This window comes from Zonotrichia albicollis, chromosome 33 (assembly GCF_047830755.1).
Source record: "Zonotrichia albicollis isolate bZonAlb1 chromosome 33, bZonAlb1.hap1, whole genome shotgun sequence".
NCBI lineage: Eukaryota > Metazoa > Chordata > Aves > Passeriformes > Passerellidae > Zonotrichia > Zonotrichia albicollis.
This window is the reverse complement of record NC_133851.1, coordinates 4,196,067-4,220,171: the sequence shown is the minus strand read 5'-3', so window position 1 is coordinate 4,220,171 and position 24,105 is coordinate 4,196,067. Positions and strand designations below refer to the sequence as shown.

The 24,105-nt window shown below is 47.3% G+C and overlaps 1 protein-coding gene across 1 annotated transcript in view; it reads left to right on the top strand.

Annotated features, from left to right (window-relative positions):
• The first annotated feature begins 9,229 nt into the window (after positions 1-9,229).
• Positions 9,230-24,105, top strand: part of LOC141726161 (uncharacterized) — a 28,171-nt gene continuing 13,295 nt past the window's right edge. The window contains exon 1 of the mRNA XM_074530574.1: positions 9,230-9,290. Within this exon, the coding sequence (XP_074386675.1) occupies positions 9,230-9,290 (61 nt within the window). The remainder of the gene's footprint in view (positions 9,291-24,105) is intronic.

Sequence of the window (24,105 nt, the reverse complement as noted above, 5' to 3'; positions counted from 1 at the left end):
TTTTTTGGTGGGTTTTGGATGGGTTTTTGCCATTTTTGGGGGCTTTTCATTGAGATTTTCTTAGGTTTTATTGGTGGTTTTTCTGGAATTATTTAGGTGATTTTTGAGATTTTTTCCAGGTTTTTTGGGTGATTTTTGGGGTTTTTCCTGTGGTAATTGTGGGTTTCTTTGGGGTTTTTCTGGTGCCCCCTTGGCATCTTATGGGGCTTTTTTTGAGGTTTTATGTGGTGGTTTTTTGGGTTTTTTAGGGTTTTCCTGTCTTAAGTGGGGTATTTCCAGTATTTTTAAATAGTGGTTTAGTAGGGTTTTTTGGTGGTTTTTGCCAGTTTTTTGGGGTGTTTTAGATGGGTTTTTTTGTCATTTTTTGGTGGTTTTGTCATGATATTTGAAGCGTTATTGGTGGGTTTTCTGGAATTTTTTTTGTGATTTTTGAGTTGTTTTTTAGGAGTTTTTAAAGGTTTTTCCAATGATATATTGGGGGTTTTTTGGGGTTTTTCTGTTACGCTTCTGGAGTGTTTTTGTGGGTTTTTTGAGGTTTTTCTGGTGGTTTTGGGGTTATTTTTGGGCTTTTTTTTCGTGGGTTTATGTGGTTTTGTTGATGGGTTTTGGTGGAGATTTTTTTGGGCTTTTCTGGTGGATTTTTGGGTTTTTTTCATTTTCTTTTTGGTGGTTGTGGGGGTTTTTCTGGTGGTTTTTCTAGTGGTTTTGGAAGGTATTTTGGAGGTTTTTTAAAATTTTTTGGAGGTGTCTGTGAAGGTTTTTTGGGGTCTTTTTTGGTGCTTTCCATGCAATATTTTTTGGTCAGTTTTTGCATTTTTGGGGGCTTTTTAGGTTTTTTCCCAGTTTTTTTGGGTGTTTTTCCATTGGTATTTTGAGATTTCTTTGGAGTTTTCCAGTGTCTTTTCGGGGTCTTTGGCAGTTTTTTGGAAGTTTGTGTGGTGGTTTTTGGGGTTTTTCTGGTTTCTTGGGGGGATTTTTTGGGTGATTTTGGTGGTTTTGGGGATTTTTTTGGTGTTTTTTTTTGGTTTTGTAGATGGTTTTAAGAGAATTTTTTAGAGGTTTTTGTTGAGATCTTTTTGGCTTTTCTGGTGGATTTTAGGAGGTTTTCTGTTGGTTTATTGGTAGTTTTCGTGGAGTTTTTTTAGGGGTTTCAGGGTGGTTTTTGGTTTTTTTTCTGGCATCTTTTTGGGTTTTTTTGGGGATTTTCCAGTGGTTTATTACAGATTTTTATTGGGGTATTTTGAGTTTTTAAATTGAGTTTATTGAGAGTTCTGGGATTTTTGTGGAGGTTTTGGAGTTTTTTGGGTGGGTTTTCCAGAGTATCTTAGGGGGCTTTTCCAGTGGTTTTTTTGGGGTGTTTCTTTGGTGGTTTTTGGGTGGTTTTTTTAGCCTTTCATGGAGGGATTTTTCAGTTTTTCTGGAGTTTTTCTGTGTCGTTTTGGGGGTTTTTTTATGTTTACTTGATGTTTTTTCTTTCTTTTCCGGTGGTTTTTTGGGGGTTTTTGTGGCGATTTGTGAGGTGGTTTCTGGGGCCTTTTGGGGTTTTTTTTAGATTTTTCTAGGTTTTTTTCTTGCGGTTTTCTGGTTTTTTTAGGGCATTTCTGGATTTTGATTCAATGTATTTTGGGGGTTTTGTAGTGTTTCTTGGATTTTGGGGGGCTTTTTTGCAGGGTTTTCCAGTGGTTATTGAGAGGGGGTGGTTTTTGTAGTGGGTTTTGGGGGTTTTTGAGGCTTTTTTGGGGTTTTTGGAAGGTTTTTTTGGTGGGTTTTTTTGGGTTCTTCCGGCGTCTTTTGGAGGGTTTTGTGGTGATTTCTGAGGTGGTTTCTGAGGCCTTTAGGGAATTTTTTAGGTTTTTTGGGGGTTTTTTTCTGGTAGTTTTCTGGTGGTTTTTTGAGGTTTTTCTGGGTTTGCTTTCAATGTATTTTGGAGTTTTTGTGGGGTTTTTTGGATTTTTCAGGGACTTTATTGAAGGTTTTGCCAGTGGTTATTTGGATTTTTTTTGGTGATTTTTGTAGTAGGTTTTGGCGGTTTTTTGAGGCTTTTTTTTTTTGAGGGTTTTCCAGTGTTGTTTGTGCGGTTTTTTGGGTTTTCTGGTGGTTTTTGTGAAGATTTTTTTGTGGGGGTTTTTGGGTTTTTCCAGGGTCTGTTGCCTTCTGATATAAGACAAGGAGACCTGGTTTCGAGGAACAGCACGGTGACCCACTCTCCAGGGTTGCTCGGGCCAGAGAAACACGCAGACACCAATGTGGTGGACGGTCTAAGGCATTTATTATCTCTTCTCATGGGGTTTTATAGTCTAAGGGGTCTGTCTACGTCAGAGGGGGTCTGCTTTACCATCTAGGGTTAGTAAGGAGTGGAAAGTTACCAGCAGTGGAAAGTTACCAGCACTACTATCGTTAGGGGGGCTACATTCCTGGTTACATTCCTAGGGTGATATCTTAAGGGATTAGGGGAAAAGGAGTCCTACTGCTTTCCGTCACATCCCGTGATCTTCCGATCGCCTGTCCCTATCTACTACATCTCCCCCCACCTTTTTCATAAATGAATGAGGTAGTCATATACATAGTCACTTAAATGAGGTATAAGGTTGTAATTCGACAAGGGAAAGGGATTTGGTAAACCTGAGTAAGTTTTTGCCAGGCAAGTTTAGAGAATCTTGTGACTGGCAGTGTTCCCTGGTTGAATTCATAGCATTTGTCGCCGGCCTATGAACAGCATGTTGGCCCGTTCTAGGCGGGTCTGAACGAATGAGACTAGCTTGTTCAGCAGGCATGGTCCGAAGGTAACAGCTAAAAGTAGCATTGCCAATGGACCTATTAGGGTAGAGATTAGGGTGGTTAGCCATGGTGATTGATTGAACCAGGACTCGAACCAACCCTGTTGGCCTTCCCTGTCTTTCTGTCTCTGAGCCAGTCTGTTTCGGAGTTATGTCATGGAGTCTCTAACAACTCCCGTGTGGTCCGCGTAGAAGCAGCACTCCTCTTTCAAGGCGGCACACAGGCCTCCTTGCTGCATGAACAGGAGATCCAGTCCTCGCCTGTTCTGCAAGACCACTTCTGAGAGTGAGGAGACTGACTTCTCTAGGAAGGAAATGGATTTCTCGATCCTTTGCAAGTCCTCATCAATGGTCATTTGCAGCTGGGACAGTCCTTGGTGCTGGGTCGCTAGGGCTGAGACACCGGTTGCCGTTCCTGGTGCTCCCAGGCCGAGCAGCATTGCGATAGTTACACCTGTTATTATTTCTCTTTTGTAGAGCTGGCTGGGTTCCTCAAAAAGGTGGTACACTTCTTCGTCTGAATGGTACAGGACCCTAGGAACAATCAGAACTTGGACACAAAAGTCGTTAGAGTCATTGAATTTGGCAAGGAACACACAGGGACTCACTCCAGATTGCTGTCAAACCCACATCCCAGATGCAGATGGGACTACCCACTTATTGTTTTTCCTGTTGGGCTTGACAACTTTGGTGCAGACGTTGCCTTTCCGCCTAGCTACGGTTGCATTGCCAAAGCATCTGCCCCGGCCTGTGACTTGACTAAGGGGGATTCCTTTGCAAGGGTTATCCCATCTGCACTGGTGAGGGGCATCGGCTGTGGAGTAACTGAAGGGAGTGTTTAAAGCAACTCTTTCATAAAAGGGAGGTTTAACATCGTAACAAAGCCAACAGGATTCAGTTAGGTTAGGGTTGGATTCGTTCAGGGATATAAAGGTAGCTTCTAACATATGAAGAATTGGGTCTGAGTCTGACCCGGCTGAGCGGTCTATCTGAAAGGCTTCCGCGTGGCCGGTCAGGATATTGGTGACCTTTGTGGGCAAGGCTTTGGGGTAGGTCGTGTTTCTCCCTTTCTGTGCGCTTTAAATCAGTTTGTTGGGTCCGACCGCTCGAGGTGCCAACGGTTGGAGCCTGATAATTCGCACATTCACCCTCTATTTCGACCCTTGAAGGACTACTGTCCACGTTCTGCCTATGGCCCAACTAGGGTGGTCTGGCTGCAAGACTGTCATCTTATAGCTAGTGCATTTCCAAATTTTAGGGATTTTATGGTGGTTTCAATAGAAGCTTCCCTGGAGAAAGACGGGTGTTTTGCAGCCAGTGGGTGCCCAGGTGAACTGTAAGAATTTGTCGGGCTCTTGTGGATCCCACCCAGGCCCCGACAGTCTGGCATCTGTAACAGTGGTTTCGCAGCCCCAGTGCCCACAATATCCCCATCCTGGGTGATTGCAGTAGCTTTTTCCTGGGTTTGAAGCTGGGCACCAGTAGGATAGGTAGGTGTGTGTGGCGTGTGGGGAATAGGGGTCTACCTTTGGTTGTCCTGGAAACAGGTCGGTAATGCGGAGCACGAAGGATGGGGCATTCAGTGTGGTGATTTCTTTGAGCACCTTGTCACTACTAAGGTGTCGCATGACCCACCTGAATGGCTGATGGGGGTAGTGATCTGGGCTGGCTTGCCCTCTGGTGACAAGCTCCAACAGCAAAATCACACAGAAACACCGTTGATGCTTGGGTCTCACCCGTGCGGGGTCTCTCGGGCGCTGTCTGGCGGCTTGGTGGTCTGTCTGTTTCCTCTGGAACGGGGATGTACGCGTCACGAGGACGTCCGACGAGCATGTCCTGTAAACAGAAACTCTCAACTCTCGTCAGTCTCATTCTGCTCGTTGTGAAGGTCAGGCTTAATTGACTTAAAATGACACCACCTGATTTTGCTGTCCTTTTTGACAGCTGCGTACCCTCGCCCCATGAGCATCAGCCTCCAGCCCCGTTCCCATTCGCCTAGCTCGTTTCTAATTACCACCTGCGGGCCCTCCTCTAGCGCTCAGTTGGCCCAGTGTTTTTGAACAGGCCTGTTTGTTTCATCTCCCCTAGGGAACTGATTCAGTGCTAGCAAAGCGGTTGCCAGCATACGTGCCTGATCTCCTGGGGGAATGGAATTGGCAAAGCCCTCTGCTTTCGCCAACACTTCTAGCTTGGTTTTCAGGGTCTGGTTCGCTCTCTCCACTATGGCCTGCCCGGTACTGTTATATGGAATACCTTGCACTAATGTGATGCCCCATTTTGAGGTGAATTCTTGCACTGGTTTGGAGGTGAAATTGGAACCGTTGTCAGTTTTGATCTGCTTGGGGATACCAAGCCAAGCCATGGCTGTCAGCCAGTGCTGAATTGTGGCCTTAGAGTTTGTTTTGTGGTGCTGTGTGGCTATGATCGTTCCGCTATAAGTGTCCACTGTCACTGCAAGCCATGCTCGTGGCTTCAGCAGTTGACACAAGGTGAAGTCTGACTGCCAGATCTCTGAAGGCTTGAGATCTCTCAGGTTGACCCCACAGGTCCATAGGGGTGACTTCTGGCAATGAGGGCAGGTCGCTACCACATGTTTTGCGTCCGCTGTTGAGATTCTGCATCTCTTCGCCAGTGCTTTGGCTCCGATGTGGAGCAACTCGTGCAGTTGATAAGCTTCCTGCAACGTCCATATGCCTTTTGCTGCGGCGTCCGCTTTGTCGTTGCCGGTCTGGAAGTAACTTTTAACTGGGTTGTGGCTGTTGATGTGAATGACTGACACGGTGCCCTGTCGCGAGGAGAGTGCTTCTTCCAGCATTAGGGCTGCTGCAGATGTTGACACACCTGGTCCTGCCATGGCTAGGCAGAGCCTTGCCACGAATATTGAGTCCGTTACAATGTTGAGGTGTTCTTCTTGGAAGAGTCCACACGCCAAGACTACTGCTGCTGCCTCCAGTTGTTGCACTGACAGTGTGGGGTCACATGCTTTGACGCAATGCCATTGTTCTCCTGCCTGCCACACTGCTGTTGCAGTTGAGGTCGTGAAGGAAGCGTCTGTGAAGACCATTGGTCCTGGCTGCAGTCGGTCCATGACCTTTGGCGGCATGTCCATGTCAACAATGGTCAGCAGCTGAGTCCAGGGTGGTCTGGAGGAGTAGATTTCTCCTCCGAAGCCGGTGAGAGCAAGGGCTAGGTGCTCCGATATTGTGGCTGACTCCGTGGTTGGCTGCTTGCGGAAAGGAAGGTGGATGCTCGTCGGCTCGGTTCCTAGATGTTTCAAGGTGAGTTTCCTGCCTTTCATGATGAGGTTAACGATGCATTCGATTCCTGGGGAAAATGCACGAGCAGGTCTTCTGAGGACCACCCATTGGATTGGTCAGGCCTTTTCAGAAGGTCCTTGAGCCAGTGCTCCCACTCCCCCCTTCGGTGTAAAGCGGACGTACAGGTTCAGTGGCATGGCTGGGTTCCACCTGGCAAGTGTGCCCGTGGACATCTGGCTTTCTATGAAGTCGAGAGAGCTCGTTGCTTGTGGTGTCAGCTCCTTGGGTTCCCAGGGATTCTTTCCTTTCAGGAGGTCATATAGGGGGTCCATGATCTCGGGAGGAATTAGGACGATGTTGCGAAGCCACTGCAGCGATCCCACCAGGCGTTGCACGTCATGGAGCGTCTTGATGTCTCGACAGACCTTCACCTTGGGGAGGGTCACGTAGGAGCTTGTGATCCCCACTCCCAGGAAGGTAACGCAGGGTCCTCTCTTGATCTTTGCGCTCGCGATCTCGAAGCCGTTGGCCATGATTGTGGATACCAGGTGATCTACTTCGCTTGCCGATGGTGCAGCGACTAGGATGTCGTCCATGTATTGAATGATGGTCGCGGTGGGGTAGGAGTGTCGGACTGGCGTCAGTGCTTTGTCCACGGTGATTTGGCATATAGTGGGGCTGTCCACTAGGCCCTGTGGCAATAGTCACCATTGGAAGCGAAGGTTGGGCCGCTCACCATTTTGAAACACCACGGAAAAGGCGAATCGTTCTCTGTCCTCAGGGTGCAGAGGTATCGAAAAGAAACAGTCTTTATGTCTAGCACTGTGCATGGCTGCCCTGCGGGGATGGCTGAGTTCATGGGTAGCAGTGTCTGAACTGGACCCATGGGTCGGATTCTCTCAGGTCGTGGATGAGGCGATAACCTTCTCCGGACCTTTTGGGGATCACAAATACAGGGGTGTTCCATAAGCTTATGGAGGGATCTATGTGACCCTTTTGCAGTTCGTGGTCGACCAGTTCCAGCAAGGCTGCCGCTCAAGGCTCTGTCAGGGGCCACTGCTCGACCCATACGGGGTCTGATGTCAATTCCAAGTCAATTTGATTGGCAGCGGATGGTGTACGGCAGTGGCCCTCATGATAAATTTATATTTCTGAATCCTAGCATGGAGAGGACATCCCTTCCTAACAGGGGTGGAGAGTTTTGTAAGATGTAGGGATAGATCGCTACTGTCTGTTCTGGTCCCTTTTTCGTGTGAAGTGTTATAGCCACCAGCTGGGTGCTTTTCCATGGCTGGGACTGCCCTCCCACTCCTTTCACTGGAGGGACTTCTTTGAATTGCCAATGTCCAAGCCAATGTGCTTGGGGAAAAATCGTGCAGTCTGATCCCATGTCCGCCCAAAACTGAAACCCTATGATGTATGGATCCTGACTGCCGTAAAGGCGGCATGTCCCCCACACCATCAGGGTTCCTTTCCTATTCTCATGGCCAGGGCCACCCAGGGGTCCCACTCTGGGGTGTCCCCTGCTGGTCCTGTACAACCAGCACGGTTTGTGGCAGTGGGGGGTGCGAAGGTGTTACTGGTGGTGCGGCACAGCTCTGCCATTGCACTGTAGGCAGGGATGCGAAATTGACTGCTCCCTGTGGGGGCATGGGGTATGAGGGTCCCCTGCCCCACTCGGGGTTGCTGTAGCTGGGCCGCTGCATGTTCCAGGTGGGAGGAGGCTGGATACGGCCCAGCTGCCCCCTCCCTTTCCTGTTTTCCTGAGGCCTGAATCTGCATTCCTTAGCTAAATGCCCCTTCCTTCCACATGCCCAGCACGGTCCCCTAAGTCCCCCTTGGCGTGGTGGAGCAGCTGCTGATGAGCGTCTTGGCTGGGGGCAGTTTACTACCAAGTGGCCTGCTTGGCCACACTTAAGGCATGCCACCACACTGGTTATTGCAGTGAACTGCTGCTTGGATGGGAGCTAGGTGTTCTTCCTTTGCAACGTGTCTGATCATGGCAGCAACATTGGACCCAGGTGGCAGTGATCTTAAAATGTCCTTGGTGGCTGAGTTGCATTGCTGGCTAGGCAGTCTGCCAGCACGGGACCCTTCGCCTCTGAGAGTAATGCAGAGGAATCTAATGCTGCCTGAAGCCTGTCCACAAACTGAGTGAAGCTCTCACTCTCACTCCGTTTAATAGAGGACCATTATGAGGGTTTGGCTACTATTTTGGAAGCAGCACTGATGGCTTCTCGGGCAGCACAGGTTGTTGTCATTACCTCATGGGCCCAGAAGGCCTCAGCCTGCACCTGGGGGGTGATGATAGTGGGGTCTGTTCCCATTAACCTCTGTATGCTGGAGCCGTGCAGTGGATGGTCAGCTCCCGTTACCTGGGCTAGCTCCTTTGTGCATTGATCCTCCCACTCTTGTTTAAAAACGATCATCCCCGCGCCATCGAAAATCATCCTACATGTCTGCTTAATATCAAAGGGTAACATATCATCCCCTCCAAAAATGCCGTCAATGAGTGTGGAAACCATGGCAGAGTTAATTCCCTTGTCTGCAATCGCTTTATTAATTGCCTGCACATCTTTTGGGTTTACTGGGGAATAGGTCCTTTGGTTTCCGCCTGCCCCCCCCACACGGACTGGGAACACCAGTGTCGCAGACGGGGCCCATTCAGCGCAAGCTACCTTTATTTTCCACCAGTCTGTAAGCGGGGTTCGGTCTTTCTCTGATAACCCCTTCACCCACGCGGGAGCGCTGCGACTAGTGACCTTACACGCTGCTGCTCTCTTTCTATTAAAACTAGAATCCGAATCAGAATCCTCTGATCCCCTCTCGAGCTCAGAGCCCGAGTCCAAGTCCGAGCCAGAAGTCGACTGGCTGGACATTTCCGGGTTGCTGTGCCATTTTCCCGGGCTCCGACCCCACCCCTTCTTGTGGGGGTCGAGCCGTCCCCTCTCCCTGGGCTCCCCCCGCCTCCTGCTGGGGGAGGTCCTTGCCCTATAAGGATCTAATTTGAACAGAGGGCTCTGATTGGTCTTACGCTCCTCTGGGGGGGCCACCCCTTCTTCCCACTCGCCCGCGCATGTGTTGTTAAGCAGGCTGACTGCATTTCCACCCCCTTCCTCCTCCTTTCCGCCCGGAACACGCGGCTCGGCGCCATTTTCAAGCACATAGGGTGGGGGGGCGGTTTTATCGATCCCTATGGCGTCCGACAATCCGGCCGCGTTCCGCGCCTCCTTCGCGAGCCCCTGCCAAAATGCCTGTGCGTGTTCCCCCCCTCCAATGGTAAGTCTGCTCACTGAGGGGGTTCCGGCGATCGCGCCTCCGCACGCTTATCCGGGTCAAAATCCTCTGCAGTTTGTGTCGCCGTGCCCACCCCGAGTCGCGGCGTGGCTAATAAACAGGTTCGCGCGGCTTTCCAGGTTTCTTGCTCTTGTCGAGCTTTTTGCAGAGCCTGGATAACTCTGCCCCACGATTTTAGGGCCTTCCCTGAGCCCGAGGACATAGTGTCCTCCGTCAGAGCTTTTGTACAATTATCCCACACCCCCAAATGGAGGACATCCACAGGGCTTTCTATAGCCCCAAGCTTAATCAGTCTCGGCAATGCAAGATTTAAGTCTCTAAGTTTACACTCGATACCCCATTGTGCATGCATGAGACTTACGACCTTTGCGATGGCTTCCATGGTCCATGCAGGTCCGGAGGCGCCCCCCCTGCTGTAGTTGGACCCGCCGCTACAGCCGCCATCCTCTGTCCAGGAGGATTCCCATTCCCTGAGCTACTTCCCTGGTTTTGGCACCAGTTGTTGCCTTCTGATATAAGGCAAGGTGACCTGGTTTCGAGGAACAGCACGGTGACCCACTCTCCAGGGTCGCTCAGGCCAGAGAAACACGCAGACACCAATGTGGTGGACGGTCTAAGGCATTTATTATCTCTTCTCGTGGGGTTTTATAGTCTAAGGGGTCTGTCTACGTCACAGGGGGTCTGCTTTACCATCTAGGGTTAGTAAGGAGTGGAAAGTTACCAGCACTACTATCGTTAGGGGGGCTACATTCCTGGTTACATTCCTAGGGTGATATCTTATCTTAAGGGATTAGGGGAAAAGGAGTCCTACTGCTTTCCGTCACATCCCGTGATCTTCCGATCGCCTGTCCCTATCTACTACAATGGTCTTTTTGGGATTTTTGTGGTGATTTGTGCAGTGGTTTCTGGGGCCTTTTGGATTTATTTTTTAGGGTTTTTTTTTCTTACAGTTTTTCAGTGGGTTTTTTTTTTTTTCTTTTTGTGGTTTTTTCAATGTATTTTAGGGTTTTTGTGGTGTTTTTTGGATTTTTTATGGGGCTTTTTTGCAGGTTTTTCCAGTAGTTATTTGGGGTTTTTTATTGGCAATTTTAGTAGTGGATTTTGGGGGGTTTTGAGGGTTTTTCCAGTGTTGCTTTGGGCGGTTTTTTGGTAGGATTTTTGGGGGGTTTCTTGTGGCCTTTGTGATTTTTTTTGTGTGTTTTTTTGGGTTTTTCCAGGGTCTTTTTGGGGTTTTTGTGGTGATTTGTAAGGTGGTCTCTGGGGCCTTTTGGGTTTTCTTAGTTGGTTTCTTTTTTTGGTTTTTTTCTGGCCATTTTCTGGGTTTTTATAACTGTATTTGGGGGGTTTTTTGGTGTTTTTTGGGGGCTTTTTTGCAGGTTTTTCCAGTGGTTATTTGGAGTTTTTTATTGGTGATTTTTGTGGGTTTTGGGTTTTTTTTCACGCTTTTTTTTTGAGTTCTTTGGGGGGTTTTTGAGTGTTTTCCCAGTGTTGTTTTGAAGTTTTTTTTGCTGGGTTTTTATGAGGTTTTCTGGTGGTTTTTGTGGATTTGTTTTTTGTTTTTCCAGGGTTTTTGTGAAGTTTTTTGGGAATTTTATGGATGAAGGAAAAGAATTGGGAAGGGAAAGAAGAATTGGGAAGGGAAAATGCTTCATAAAAATTAACTTTTTAACTTAAGAAATATTTCTTAATTACCTAATTATGCAAATACTTAATTAATTCATGATTTATTAATTAGGGAAATTAATGACTGAGGAAATTATTAATTAATGAAATATTTATATGCTAATTAGGCGGTCCCACCTAAAATTAAGGAATAAATCCTAATGAAGGCTCAAATCTCAATTAATAACCAAATCCAAATAAATATTCAGCTCCAAATTAACAAGAGATTAATCAGGTTAATTAGGGCAGTACCTTTGAAGCAGGTCACGAAGTTCTTGACTTTGGTGTCAGCCAGGAAAAGCTGCAGAAAAAGCAGGAAAAGGTCGAGTTTTCCCCAAAAAAACTGGAATTTATCTCTGGGATGCATTTGGGATCTGTCCTGGATCCTTTTGGTGGTTTTTTTTAGGGGGATCCAGCTGGGATTTGCCCTGGAAATTTTAGGATTCTTTTTGGGATCTGCCCTGACCATAGGAGTCGTCCCCGGCAGTGAGACTGGGCCCACTGGGCTGAGAGGACCAACATCTGACGGGGACACCACGCCCCAAAGGCTCCCACGAGGACCGGATCCCCGAGCTCTGCCCCTAGTGGACAGAGCTGCTCATATCCTCCTCCTCTGAGTCGCCCTGGGAGACACGACGGGGACTGCAGTCCTGCTGAGCTGCCCAATCCTGAGCTGATCATTTTTAATAAAGGCATTAAAAAGGAGAAGTCATCTCCTGGCCTTGTTTATTTTGAGCTGGGGGCACTCGTCCGGAATAGCCACGCTGCAAGAAGACGCAAGACTGGCCATCTTGGAACTTCAGGACAGCTGGCTACCAGGACCAGAAGGATCGGCTCAGGACCAGTGACACAGAAGGGCACCGGAGCACCGGATTGGTGAGAAAGCCCGTGACGGGAGCAGGAGACGTGCGCATGTGTGTGTGAATGAGATGAAGGCCAGCAGCCGGACCTTCAAAGTGAAAGCGGATCCCTCAGTACCTCGTTTCCGAACTTTCACGAGAAAGCCGGCCGGAAACAGGGGGAAGCGAGTGGAATTAGCGTGAGTGAGTCTCCCAAGGGGGAATAAAGGGCCCTCCCCCTCCCGGCATGCGGAGGGAATATTTGTATGAGTGGCACGCACCCAAAATATGTCCTGACAGGGGGAAGTCAGGCAGATTTGTCAGTCCCGAGAAGGATTCGGGTAGCATTTGTAAGTCTCGAGAAGGATTCGCGTAAGATTTTGTCAGTCCCGAGAAGGATTCGGGTAGCTCACAAGCCCTGCAGGCAAAAGTAAGTCCTGGCACAGGACCCTGGCACAAACCCCAGCGAAGGAGGCTGTGGTTTGCTTTTAAGTCCTGATACGGTGAAGCCTAAAAATTGGCGGGTTAGGCAAACTAAAAATCAGGCAGTTGTTTTTCCTGATTGAGGGAGTCAGGGACGACCCGGATTCTTAGGCCAAGGCTTCGTGTGTTCAAGTCCCGATAGATGTAAGACCTGACGTGGGGAAAGTTGTGCAATCAAGAGATCGGGCAGTTGTTTCAGTATAAAGTCCTGAGCATCAGGCAGAAATTTGAAGTTCAGTGGAGGAGGCTGAAGCTCCTCAAAGAAGGTTCTTTTTGAAATTACCGGTCAGTAAAGGCACCTTTGGGATTTTTTACTGTTAAGACCTGTAAAATGGGAGGGTGTAATACTAAAAAGACCTGCAAGAGACTGAGGGATATACCTCCCAATAGTCCCTTAGGAGAACTGTTAGTAAAATAGGAGTCTATAGAGGCCACGGAGGGATTAGATAAAGTGAAAATGATCCATTATTGTATGGAAGTGTGGCCAGAATTAGAGTTACAAGGAGGATGGCCTTGGTGTGGGACAAAGAATAAGTGGATGTGCCAACTATTAAATAATTATCTGACAGCTCGAGGGGATACTGATCCTGAGCAATTATTGTATGTAGCTTCCTGGTTAAAGAGCGCTGTTGGGGATGAAGGGGTGCAAATTTGTAAGGTACAGAGGAAGAAAGAGGGGAATGAAGGAGGGGATGATAGGACTAGTAAAAGATGGGATCCCCTGGATTATTTGCCTCCTTCTGCCCCTCCACCTTATAATCCTCTTCTTCAAGCACCTCAAATGGCAGGTCCGGTTCTTCCCCCGGCTGCCATCTCATTACCACCTGCTCAAACTCCTCCTTCTACCTCTTCAGCTTCCGCTATGATAAACCCCGTATCTCCTCCAGCAACCACTCCCTCACCACCCCTTTCATCCCCTCCAGTTCCTTCTGCACCACCACAAGTGCCTACTCCACCTGCTGGATTCTCCACCCCTTCTCCAGCTGCACTTAATATCCACTCAGGCTCTTCTCCCCCTCCAATTGTTTCCCTTTACTTCCTCCTAGATGGGACACAAATGTCTCCTCGCCCAGTAAACAGCCATCAGCAAATACACCTGCTGATGGGCAGAAAGTTCAGGGTAACCCAGATATCCCTCAAAGTAGTTTGGCATCTGAAGATGGGCCGTACTGTAGCACCAGATCCAAGACCTCCAAGGCAGAGAGACTCTTTCCCCTCAGAGAGGTTCCTATGGGAGGAGTAGCGGGAGGTGTTGGCTTTGTGAATGCTCCCCTAACTGCTTCTGAGGTGAGAGGATTCAAGAGAGTTGGGGCATTTAGTTGAGGACCCAGTAGGCATAGCCAACCAAGTAGATCAATTTCTAGGTCCGAATATCTACACTTGGGGGGAGATGAATTCCATCCTGAGTATATTATTTTCCCCAGAAGAGGTCCAGATGATTAGGGCGGCTGGCATAAGAATTTGGGAGAAAGATAACCGTCCAGGACCCCAGGTGCCATCAGGCGAACAGAAATTGCCACTAACGGATCCCAGCTGGAACCCTAACCAGGAGGAGGGGAAGAAGGCCATGAGGGAATATAGGTCTTTGATAATACGGGGGATCAAAGAGTCAGTTCCCAAAGGAACTAACACCCAATTGGCATTTGAGGGTACACAGGAGAAAGATGAAGCTCCTGCTGCCTGGCTTAACCGCCTAAAGCGGAACTTCCAGTTGTACTCTAGAATAGACCCAGACACCCCAGAAGGTCAAATGCTACTAACAGTCCAATTTGTTACCAAATCTTGGCCTGATATAAGGAGAAAACTGGAAAAGATGGAAGATTGGAAAGAGAAGGACATTAATGAGTTATTAAGAGAGGCACTGAAGGTGTATTTAAGGAGGGAGGAAGAAAAAGCAAAGGCCAAGGCTAGGATCATGGTTGCTGTAGCTAGAGAATGTGCAGGGTGGGCAGGTCCACCACCAGGAGGAGGCAAGGATAGGCCTCTTGTACTGTCAGGTGCAAGAGGGATAGAGACACCTCAAGGCCCTTTGAGAGAATGACATTGCTATTACTGTGGAGAGCCAGGACACGTCAGGAGGTTTTGTAGAAAGCTCAGTCTCGATGCGGCAATAGCCAAGGAACAGGATAATTTAGGAAAGATTCTTAAGGGGGATGACTTAGGGGTGTCAGGGGCTTTACACTTTAGGGGACCTGATGCAACATCTAGAAGAGCCCTTGGTAAGCTTTGAGGTGGGACCCCTAAATGAAGAATTAGAATTTTTGGTTGATACAGGAGCAGATAAGTCCTGTCTCAATAAAGTAACATCTGAAGTTAGACAAAAAAACAGCTAGGTAGAAAGGATATCCAATAGCACCAAAACTGGCCAGTAATACTTAACTTGTAATAAGTGATGTGAAAGTAAAAGGTACCTTATTGTTGTCTTGTTGTGTGTGTGAGAGCGAGTCACAAGCAAAGTCAGCCTCAACTTCCCGGGCAGGTGGGAAGGGGGCAGTGGAAGTGTGTGTGTGACCTGCAAACCAGAACTAGTGCTCCCCAGATGTGTGAGGGAGCCATAGCTGTAAGAGCGTGAGTGACACGCAGGCAGCCTCACAGGTGAATGTGCACCAGAGGCAACCAGAGTCTGGGCCCTTCCAAGAGGCTCAGAGACCTGTGGGCCAACCCCCAGGGTAAAGGGGGGGCTACAGGGACCTGTGATTATCTAGGAATAATGACCCAGTTTGTGTCTTGAGGGTGTGAAGGAATGTGTAAAAGTGAATGAGAAATAAAAGAGGGTGAATATAGACAAATTAGAATAGAAGTAATGTAGATTGTGTGCTGCGGTGTGTTGCAATGTCCTGTTTTAAACTTCCGGTCCCTTCCCAGGTGTGCCTATACCTTCTCCTTTCCCCCTCGCCCCTTGCTGAGTGTGCCCTGTCAATCAGGCTAACATACCAGCAAGGCGTCGTGTGATTGGTCCCTCAGGCCTGGGGGACATTGGCCCATATAGGTGTCCCTAGTCCCTTGAGACCCTGCCCCTTCACCTGGTTGGTGGCTCACCTGTCCCCTCCCCTTCCCCTGCCCTGAGCTTAAAATGTTAATGAGACCATGCAGCCGGATTCTGTTAGCAGCAGTTGCCCGGTGCAGACATCTCTGTAACCATGGAATAAACATCTGGCAACCCTCCAGCAGAATCCTCCCTTTCTTATCTTCACCATCGCCAGAAGCCCTCTCTCCTGAGGTAAACAGAGTCGTGACAAGCCTGGACTTGCGCCTGTGCCCCGCTGCACTCTCCAGCAGCCAAGGTATCTCTGGGGTAAAACGCCGCAGTGCTGCCTTTGGCCCAGTCTGCGAGGGTAAGAACTGGCCCAGGCACCATCTAACTGGTTATATTGGGATTCTTATTCCAATAATTGTGCATTATAAGTTTTACCACATCTCCTTAGAGGGAAGTGTATTTTGTAGAAGAATGGTGTAAAGAAAAAAAAATTAAGTGTAAGAGGTTGAAAGAAATATTTAAGCTGTAAGTGAAAGTAAGAAACAGAAGCAAGAGATAAATAAATAAGATCTTGAAAAATAGAACAGAAAACCAGTGAATTAAATACACAGAAAAATAGGAGAATAAAGGTACTTTGGGAGTTAAGTTAGCTGAGAAATACAACTCCTTGCAAAATACAGAGTATGTAGAAGTTGATGAGAGAAACATACAAGCTATGGAAAAAGTGAAATTACCAATAACATTAAACAGAAAAACTGAGTTTTGATAAAATCATTGAATAGCAGACCATTAATGCCTGTGTTTGAAAGCCCGTTTCAGGTATTCTTCATTACTAAGACAGGTGGACTCACATCACTCTCACCCCCTGGCACTGGACCAGGATTCAACATCAAGTTTTTCCCTCTGGCATTTTGGTATTGGACCGGACTGCACCCCATTCTCCTTCTGGCATTGGGCCAGACTCCCAGTTTTTCCCTCTGGCATTGGGCCAGAGTCCACACCACTCACCTCCAGGCACTGAATAAGGATTCATCCACATCACAAGTTAATTCACCTGAGTATACTGTGATTTAAAGTTGACTCTCAGGAGGAAGAGTCAAAAAGACTGAACTGTATGGGAAAACATTGGTATCAGAGTTCTAATATTGCTTAAAATGTTTCAAGACTGTTTTGTGTAAACTATGTTGGTAAAAAGTTTAAGGCTGTAAATAAGAAATTCTGGTTTAAGTTCCCCAATATATATTTCTAAAGACTCCAGGTTAATCCTCTACAGAACACTCCCCTGCGGGGGGAAACTAAAATTTGTAGGGAACAGACCAAGAGAGGCTTAACCAGAGAAGTGGGTAGAAGGGACTCTAAAGAGCTTGGAAGCTTCTCCTCAGTAAAAAATTCCCCAAGAGGCAAGGCTGGGTGGGCAGGCTGTGCAAGATGACCCATACCGGACTCTTGGGAAGGGTAGTAATGCTAGCTCTAACTGCTGGTGTTGCTCTAGGAAGCCCAGCTGAGCTGTGCAGTGGAGGCTACCAACCCCTCTATCAGGAGGAAGTGAGCTCCTTGTCAGAAGTCCACATCAGTTCTAACCCTGATTGTGTTAACCCCTCCCAATCGGTCCTTTATCAGAAAAATAAGAGAGTGTATTGGATAGCCCAGAATACTGCCACTTTTAGGCAGCCACTCCTAGAAGAGTGCCCTATAGGGGAAGCCTGGTTGTGCTTTGAATGTGATGCTGCTGAAATAAGCTCAGCAGATCTAGTAAAAAGCAAAGAAATGGTGAAAATGGTAAGAAAAATTGTTTGTTACAAGTATTTATATGAGTGTACTGGAAAAGAGATAAACCCCTTTTATTTTCCACATTTCAGGGGAGCTCTAAACCCTTAGGTTTGATCTCATCTGGCAACTGCATTGCTAGAGTGATAAAACCAATTTTCTTATTACCCAAAGAAACTGGATCAAGTTTGGGAGTTCCTATATATAATGATTTGAGAGAAAATAAACAGAACTGGGAAAGTGAATTAGAAATTGAGAAAATCCAAAATTGTAAAAGCCAAGTTCGGATCCCAATATCTGTGTTGAACAAAGTCATCCAGCTCCAGGCAGTATTAAAAATAAAAAATTCAATTATTAGGAACACTCCAAATGAAATAAAAAGATTAGCATGTGTAAATAATCAAGATCAAACTCCTACACTTGATCCCAGTGGGTGGGAGAATTTAGAGATTTTCAAAAAGGCTGTATGGGAAAAGGTAGTTTTTCTAGATGTGTGTGTACTTGGAGGATTACTCATTTTACTATGCTTATTTATCTGTTTTAGTAAAATACTATTTGCCGTGCAGACCCACCTGAAGAAACCAAGAAAAGTAACAAGGTTATGTAACCATGATTACCAAAGTGCACAAGAGATTTATAGTAGATTCAAAACAAAAAATTGTAAGTTGATGCGAGCTTAAGAATTTAAGCTCGATCAAAGAAAAAGAGGGGGGACTGTTATGAACAAAAATTCGGGTAATATTTTTTTTGTGAGAAAGAGTTACAGGGAGGCAGCCGGATCTCTGTCCCTGCCAGGGTTCTGCGTGCTTTGTTTTAGCTTATCTCCCCTTTTGTATTAGTAAAAGCCCTGGCTAGGGTGAGGTAATGGCCCTTCCCCGAGGCTAAGGTGTTCTGTTCCCAGCATAGTGAAGACACCTGAGAGGGTGGGGAAGGTTATGCAAAGTGACTCCAAGACCAGCATGCTTTTTGGGACCCCGACTCCAAAGGCAGAGAAAACCCCAAAAACAACGAGCCACCTAAGAGTTGAGAGACTGGAGTGATGTCTAGATGTGAGGAGCCGAGTGCTGAGCCTGCAGAGATGCGGAGTCCCTCTCGCCCTGACCATAGGAGTCGTCCCCGGCAGTGAGACTGGGCCCACTGGGCTGAGAGGACCAACATCTGACGGGGACACCACGCCCTAAAGGCTCCCACGAGGACCGGATCCCCGAGCTCTGCCCCTAGTGGACAGAGCTGCGCATATCCTCCTCTGAGTCGCCCTGGGAGACACGATGGGGACTGCAGCCCTGCTGAGCTGCCCAATCCTGAGCTGATCACTTTTAATAAAGGCATTAAAAAGGAGAAGTCTCCTGGCCCTGTTTATTTCAGGAAATAGCACCAGGATGAGGGGAAAGCCACTGGGATAAGGGGAAAAATATCAAAATTGGGTGAAAAACAAAATAAATGAGGGGGAAAACACTGAAATGTGGTAAAAGTTGGGAAGATACTGGGCTGAGGCAAAAAATCTGAAAATGAGGTGGAAAAACAACTGGGATGTGATAAATAGGTATGATTCGTAGTGATAAAAAATTGAAACAGTAATCAATATTGATACAGTAATTAATATTTGAGAATAATAAAACAGTTAATAGTTAAAAGTTGTAATGCCAAAGAAGAGAGGGAAAGGAGGGGCTCCACCCACCTCCCCTTCCCAGCAGATGTTCTCAAGTACCACAGGAAAGAAGCTGAAGATACAGTTGCTAAAAATGACCAAGAACCTGGTTGGGTCCAAGAAAATGTTAATTATAAGGGACTTATTGCTTTGATATGTAGATGCAGTGATACGTTAGTCTTGTCTTACATTGTACTGGCTTGGTGCGCATGTGTGACCCAAAGGTGAATTAAAGGACAACGAAGAAGACTACAGGGCCTTCATCAGCGACGACCCCCAAAGACTTGTGCAACCACCAAACCGAGTGGTGGCGCATGCGTGGTAAAGGTGGTAATGAAGGCGGAGACAGAAAAGTGACAAACTGAAAATGGGAGGAGATGGCATTGACACATGGCCATATAAGGGGTGACTTTTACTTGGCTAGCTTGTACGTGAAGTGGCAAGGGTCACTGAACCCTGCACTCTGTACCCCGCGGTTGTTTTTGCTTATGCGCTATTATTTGAACCAAATTATCCCTGATTTATATATATATATATTTAATTATTTCATTAAAATTGTTACTACTTTTAATATTGTTTGGTTCTTTGTAATGATGGGATAATTGGGCAAACATAACAGGGATGAGGGGAAAATTACTGGGATAAGGGGAAAATACCAGAATTATGTCAAAATCTGAGGGGATAAGGCCCAAAACACCAAGATTAGGTGGGAAAGTATCAAAATTAGGTGGAAAAGGAACAAAATACGGCCAGAGATAATAAGGGGGGGGATCATGAGGATGAGGGGGGAAATATTGGGATAAAGGAAAAAACCCCAAATTTAGGTGGGAAAAATGAAAGTAAGGGAGAAAACCACTGGAACGAGAGGGGAAATAATGGGATGAGGGGGGAAAGAGCAAAATGAGGTGGAAAAGCAAAAAAATGAGGCAGAAAACAGAGAAATGAGGAGGAAAATCACTGGGATGAGGGGCAAATTATTGGGATGAGGGGGAAAATACCAAAATTATGTCAAAATCTGAGGGGATAAGGCTGAAAACACCAAAATGAGGTGGGAAAAAACGGAATAAGATCCAAAATACTAAAAAGCTGAAAATCACCAGAATGAGAGGGGAAATACTGAGAGAAAGTAAAAAAAAAACCAAATTTAGGTGGAAAAAATCAAAATAAGGGAGAAAAACAATGGAATGAGGGGAAAAATAATGGGATGAGAGGGAAAATAACAAAATGAGCAGGAAAAGCAGCAAAATGAGGCAGAAATCAGAGAAATGAGGTGGGAAAACTGGGATGAAGGGAAAATTACTGGGATGAGGGGGAAAATACCAAAATTATGTAAAAATCTGAGGGGATAAGGCTGAAAACACCAAAATGAGGTGGGAAAAAACGGAATAAGATCCAAAATACTAAAAAGTTGAAAATCACCAGAATGAGAGGGGAAATACTGAGAGAAAGTAAAAAAAAAACCAAATTTAGGTGGAAAAAAATCAAAGTAAAGGAGAAAAAAGACCAGAATTAGAGGGAAAATACAAAAATGAGGCTGAAAACCACCAGAATAAGGGAAAAACACTGGGAAAAAGTAGAAAAGTACTGGGAAAATGTGGAAAAATACTGGGAAAATGTGAAAAAATTATGGGATGAGGGAAACCTGCCAAAATGAGGTGGAAAAACACTTGTACAAAGTAAAAAATGAGGTAGAAAACCACCAAAATGAGGTGAAAAAACACCAAAATGAGGTGGGAATGAAGGAAATCATAGAGGATTCTTGGATTGGGATAAGGAAATTCCATCTGGGATCGACAAATTTGGGATCTGAGACAGGATGAGTTTATTTCCAACTGAACCAGAGCAGGAGAACAAGAGCCCAAATCCAACTTTTCCCTCCTCCAATTCCCTCATTCCCGACTTTCCCTCAATTCCTCTGGCCATTCCAGGGGAGTTTTCCATGGATTTTTCCAAGGTGAATCCATCCCACAGCAAGTTTTCCATGGATTTCTCAACTATGGGAGTTTTTCCATGGATTTCTCCAAGATTAATTCATCCCCAGGTAAGTTTTTCATGGAATTCTCCATGAATCAATCCCATGGCGAGAGTTTTCCATGGATTTCTCCAAGATAAATTCCTCATGGATTTTTCCAAAGGGTCAATCCTTGGTGAATGTCCTGCTCCAAAGGTTTAATCCTCCATGGGATTCCTCCCAGGAATCTGCTCCTTTTTTTTCCATGGATCTTCAGATCCCTGCCAAGATCCAGTTCCAGGATGAGCTTCCTGTTGGACACACCATGGAATTTTTGGGAATTTACACTCTAGCACCATAGAATCATGTCCAGAGTAGTTTCTTTGCAAAATTCCCACTCTGGAATTCCATCTGTGCCCAGATTGGCCATAATAACCCAGTATGAACCCGTGACTTGCAGTCTAATCCCAGTTCCTCCCAGTCACTCTCAGTCTAATGCGAGTGCCACCAGTGTGATCCCAGTTGCTCCCAGCATGGGCCCAGCTGTTCCCAGTGTGCTTCCATCACTCCCCTATGGTTACAGACACTCCCAGTATGGTCCCAGTTGAACCCAGTTGCCTCTGCTCTAGTCCCAGTCACTCCCCATGTGATCCCAGTCCCTCTCAGCATGGTCCCACTCACTCCCAGTTGCCCCCAGTGGGGTCCCAGTTCTCCCCAGCATGGTCCCAGTTGTTCCCAGTGTGGTTCCAGTCACCCCAGTATGGTTACAGACACTCCCAGTATATCCCAGTTGCTCCCAGCATGTCTGTAGTCATTTCCAGGCACTGCCAGTGGCCCCAGTAAGATGTCAGTTCTCCCAGTATGATCCCCTACACATGCCCAGTATATCCCAGTTGCCTCCAGCATGCATCCAGACCTTCCCAGTTCCTCCAGTTTGCTTGCAGCATCATCCTAGTTTCCCTCAGTTGCTCCCAGTAGCCCAAAGTGTGATCCCAGTCGCTCCCTTTCAGCCCCAGTATGATCCCAGTAAGCTCCAGTTTCATCCCAGTCTCATGCCAGCCTTCCAAGTGTGGCCCCAGTAGAATCCCAGTTGCTTCCAGTCTCTCCCCGTATGGTCCCAGCTGCCTCCGGCATGATTCCAGTTGCTTCCTAGATCAACCCAGTCAGTCCCAGTATGATGCCATTTGCTCCCAGCATGCTCCCAGTCAGGCCCAGTATGGGGGATGATGTGCAGGGTGTGTTCCCAGTCACTCTCAGATACTCCCAGTATTAGTCCAGTACCTCCCAGTATTGTTGTGGTGTGTTGCAATATCCTGTTTTACCTTCTCCCTTCCCCCTCGCCCCTCGCTGAGTGTGCCCTGTCAATCAGGCTAACATACCACCAAGGCGTCGTGTGATAGGTGTCCCTAGTCCCTTGAGACCCTGCCCCTTCACCTGGTTGGTGGCTCACCTGTCCCCTCCCCTTCCCCTGTCCTGAGCTTAAAATGTTAATGAGACCATGCGGCCTCATTCTGTTAGCAGCAGTGGCCCGGTGCAGACATCTCTGTACCCACGGAATAAATATCTGGCAACCTTCTAGCAGAATCCACTCCCTTTCTCTCCACCATCGCCAGAAGCTCTCTCTCCTGAGGTAAACGGAGTCCTGACAGCCTGGATTTGCCCCGCTGCACTCTCCAGCAGCCAAGGTATCTCTGGGGAAAAACACCGCAGTGCTGCCTTTGGCCCAGCAGCGAAGGTCAGAACTGGCCCAGGCACCATCTAACTGGTTATATTGGGATTAATATTCCAATATATTGGCGTCCCTGTGGGTGGGCAAAGTGACTTCGCAGCCCGAAAACGGACTCGCAGTTCCTCAGAGAAGTTTCTGCCAGCCGTGCATCCAGCTGAAAGGAGCCTGGCTTCAAGACTCCCAGCTAGAGACTTTGGGAACACTCCCAGAAAAAGTTTCGTGGACTGTTCGGCGCCTTCTGGAAAGTCCAGCTTCATTGTGGTGAGCAGATTTTCCAGAGGAAGAAAAGGGGAGCCTCTCTTGCACCCAGAGAGAGGTCCTTTTCCGGTGGAGACCTGCCTGCCTAGACCCAGCCTACAGCTTCCATTTCACGTGAGTATCTCTGCTTTCGGTAGAGAAGAGGCTCAAAAACAGACTCTGATGTGAGTTCTGTTCCTTTTTGCCTTTGCATTTTTGGCTGCGCAGCCCCACAGACGAGAATTCATAGCGTTCTAGTTTTAGCTTTCCTGCTGCGTGTTTCACTGTTTTTTAAAATTCGCGCCGGAGCGGGATCGCTCGCTGCCCTTCCCCCCCCCCCCCCCCCCCCCGGCTCAGCAGCGTGCTCAGACACGTGTTAGGAGACTCTCTTTCTCTTTCTCTTTCTCTTTGCGCGGGACGGGGGAGCTCTCTTTCCACGTGGCCGGGGGACCTGCAGGGTCGGGAGTGCTCTTTGCACACGCGGCGGCGGGGGGGGGTGCGTCCCGGTTTCGGCTGCCACGTGGAGTGGCTGCTCTCTCTGCTCCGCGGGGGGGCTGCATTCCACGGCGGGGGAGGCTTTGTTTCTGCCTCGGCTCGGCAGGGCGTGCCCTGCTGCTGCTGCCCGGGAATTTTAAAAGCAGTATATACAGCTGCATTGTGAAGCTTTTGTCTGCTCGTTATCGCTTTCTATCTGTGGTTTTTTTAGAAATTGGTAGCTGATTTTAGCTTTGCTTTTGGTCAGGCGGGATTAAGTACTTTGCTTTTTACATCTAACATGGGTTCCAAACTTAGCATTGTACAAAGGGGAGTGTATTGTAATGTTGTTAGCATTTTAGTCAAGAGTAATGTGAAATTCTCTAAAGGAAAATTGAAACAGTTTATAAGATGGCTTTTTCTGCAGTTCCCAAACATTTCCCCTGAAGAAATCCACAATATTCAATTCTGGGATAAAGTTGGGAATGAATTGATAACCTTAGGACAATCTGGCAAACCACCCTCAGCTAAATTTGTGTTCTGGAGTTTACAAATTCGAACAGCATTGCTCAAACAAAAGGAAATGGAGAAAAAGCCAAATGTAAAGCCATGTACCCCTGCTCTCCCTGTTCCTCCCTCTCCCTCTAAAACCCCTAAACCTCTTCCCCCAAAACTTGGTATTTTAAAGAGTGCAAACTCATTGGGAAGTCGGCTCCCAGAGTGTGCAAGAATACGCGAGTTGTTTTGTTCACAAAGCCCTGGCCAGGCTGCGTGTCTTTCCCAATCCCCTGTATCCCCTCCTCTAAAACCCAGAGCACGTGTTAGCTTTCCGGAGAGCAGTGATGTCCAAAATGGCCCCCAGTCCCTAGGGGGTTTGCAAGATGGTGGATGCCACGTGGCATCTTCCCAAACCGGGTCTTCTTCTTCCCAAAATCCTCTTAAGCATCCCAAAATTCCATCCCCATCCCCCTCTCCTCCTGTTCCTCGTGACACCTTCCCCCCTCCCC